We start from the raw sequence: 2,849 nt of genomic DNA, 5'->3' as shown, positions 1-2,849 counted from the left end.
AGAACTCGCTCTTCGAGTCCTCGGACCTGGCGGACGAAGAGGTCAGCCACATCAACAGCTCGGCGAAAGACTGGCGGGAGGCGTCCGGATCGAGGAGCCTCTCCGTCTCCCCTTTTGCCTCCCTGGCTTCCTCGCCAGCCCACCGCAAGAACTGCAGCACAACCAGCCTGGCAGAGAGCGGCGGCAGCAGAGAGAAGGACTTGAAGAAGTTTTACAGCGTTGACACAAAAGGGTTCCTGGACAAGCCCTGCTGGGCAGATGACCAAAGACGGCACTCCATTGGGATCTGTCCCTCGCTGGACCGTGGAGACTGCAGCTTTGAGCAGCCGGCGGAGGGCGCGCCGCGCTCTCCCATCCACGTTCAGCTCGAGTCCGAGTACGTCCACGGGGCTCGGCGGAAGAAGAAGATGAGCCCGCCGTGCATTTCTATAGATCCTCCCATGGAGGACGAAAGCGGCGCGGCCTCCCGTACCAAAGCATCCGAGAACAGCCTGCTGCGGAGGAGGACGCCCTCCTGCGAATCCGCGGCCTACAGAGATTCTTTGGACCTGGCCGAAAACCCGCCGGGGGAGCAGCCCTCGAAAGCGGAGCGGCGGGTCCAGCCGCTGTGTCGAGGGGAGCATCTGGCCATCCCAAACTTCTCCTTCGAGCAGTCGGACGTGAGCTCCTTGAGCAGCCTCTCGGAGCTCCTGTTGGACAGCGGCCAGTCCTCGCCTTCCTCCGGGGAGTCCCGCCCGGATCCCGCGGCGCTCGAGCTGAAGAAGCTGGAGCCTTTACAGACTCAGGGCAACCACCCTGAGACAAACAAGGAGCTCCTCGTGGTCACGAAGAGCCCCCTCCAGAAGCACGGACTGGTCTCTACGACCATTGCGACAGATGAAGACGTAGAGGAACCTGTATAGTTTTCCAGGGGCGGGGGAAAGGGGAGTTTTAAGGGCTTGATACCAATGTGGTTTTGAAGCAGAAGGGACTGTGTCGCCACATCGGGGTGGCTGATCTTTCTTTTTTCCCAGTCACTTGTTCCTAAGCGCTGTGGAGGTTTGCAAAAAAAAAATCAATCACTAGGTTGACAGTGGCAAGGTTCAGGGCAGGGGAGAGGGTTATGCAAACTTTGTTTTCTTTTGTAAAGGGAAGATGGAGTCGTTCCTCCCCCCCCGCTCCCCCCCACCCCCACATGGCCTCAATCACATTGATTCGGGTTTGGGCTTTTTTGGGGTGGGGTTTTGGTTTTTTTTTGGTTTGGGGTTGTTTTTTTAAGGGGGGGGAAAAGGAATCTTCTCGATTTTTAAACTGGCACCTTTTATTGTGCAACGACGTCACAGTACACGGAAGTGCCCAGAAGACGGGAACTGTACATTGTCTGTATATCAGCAGTTATATAAATAGAAATAATGTATTTGTGAAATACAAAAAAACAAACAAAAAAAAACAAAGTGAAAAAACCGACAAAAAAAAAGACCCACAAAAAAAACCTCTCTCTTCATAATGCACATATTTTTATAGAGAAACAATACTGTTTTTTGCATTACATCTGACTCCCCAAACGGGTGGTGTTTTCTTGGGTTTTATGTGGAAGTAATTATTAAGGCTGTTCATTTTCCTAATGTTTCTCTTCCTTCTTTACTTTCAGTCCTTCTTTTCTCTCCTTCCCCTCTTCCTTCCACTATCATCCTGTTGGCTTCTATTCACAGCTAATGCTTTTGATTTGTGTGTGTGTGCACACGCGTGTGAGTGTGCATGTGTGTGTGTGCACTCGTGTGTATGTGCGTGTGTCTCTTCCTCTCTCATTTTTCTTTGATACTTTAGAGGTTATCCTCTCTACAGGAAAAAAACAAAACAAAAAAAAAAACAAAAAACAACCAAATCACTACTGAATTGTAGCCAGTGCAATAATAAGTTATTCATTCTTCTTGTCTGTACAAACTCCTTTTTATTTTATTTTTTATTTTGTATTTTCCTTTTACTGAATTCAGGTTAAATGTTGCAATAATCTGAACTAACGTGCACAAATAAGGTTTCTCGAGTTGCAAGAGAAAAGGCTGGGGGGGTGGGGAGGAATTTACAGAGAGATTAAACAAAGCAAAACAAATAAATAGTAAATTATTTAAGAAATGTATTTTGTTTACTGCAGTCAAAGTAAATTATTGATACAGTATGTAACGGTTTTAACGAGTCGTCTTAGGTGACGTTCTTTGTGAGCCTTTAAGCTAACGATTTGTTTCCTCCATAGCCGAATGCCTCTGAAAACTAAGTGATGTCCGCACCCTTCTCATTTGCACTCCTGGGTTCCTCTCTCCCCGCGCACACAGGCACACGAGCAGTCTCTCCGGCCATTTCTGTAGCCGTGTAGGATCCATCCTGGAGCCTCTAGAGGAATTAAAGTCATTTGTTACCACGTCGCTTGTATCTTTCATTTGGCCTTTTGAATCTCCTTTCCCCTGCCCTTCCCCTTGCCCTCCCCACCCGGCTGCTTCCCTCCCCCCCAGAGCCTGTCCTCCATGCGACAGCTTCCCCGTTGGAAAACGGCTGCTTCACCCGCACCACCGAGTCCCACCGCAACATCGCAAGGGTGCGTCACAAAGCGAATCGACACCTGTTTGCAGCAGCAAAAAAAAATAATAATAATACACCCAAATCCTCTCTTTTTCTTCTTTCTCTTGGTTTCGTTCCATGCCTCCTCATATTTATGCCTTCACGTATATCTTCTGTTATTTATGCATTCATTACTCCGGAAAAAAAAAAAAAAGCAATGTATCTTGTTTCACATGTATTAAACTGTATAAACTGGACGCGTGGCCTGACTTTCTCCTACCCCCATCTTCCACCCAGGAGTCCCAGTAGCAAGCACA

At 48.5% G+C, this 2,849-nt stretch overlaps 1 protein-coding gene across 5 annotated transcripts in view; it reads left to right on the top strand.

Annotated features, from left to right (window-relative positions):
• CACNA1H (calcium voltage-gated channel subunit alpha1 H) overlaps positions 1 to 2,789 on the top strand; it is a 605,989-nt gene extending 603,200 nt beyond the window's left edge. For all 5 annotated transcript variants that reach the window (XM_019512700.1, XM_019512698.1, XM_019512699.1 and 2 more), the window contains one exon: positions 1 to 2,789. In XM_019512700.1, the coding sequence (XP_019368245.1) occupies positions 1 to 902 (902 nt within the window). In that variant the 3' untranslated portion in view covers positions 903 to 2,789.
• The last annotated feature ends 60 nt before the right edge of the window (positions 2,790 to 2,849 follow it).

The sequence above is a fragment of the Gavialis gangeticus genome, unplaced genomic scaffold (genome assembly GCF_001723915.1).
Source record: "Gavialis gangeticus isolate Ggan-Ray unplaced genomic scaffold, GavGan_comp1, whole genome shotgun sequence".
NCBI classification, from domain to species: Eukaryota; Metazoa; Chordata; order Crocodylia; family Gavialidae; genus Gavialis; species Gavialis gangeticus.
The sequence above is the reverse complement of the archived record's forward strand: the minus strand, read 5'-3'. Positions and strand labels throughout refer to the sequence as shown.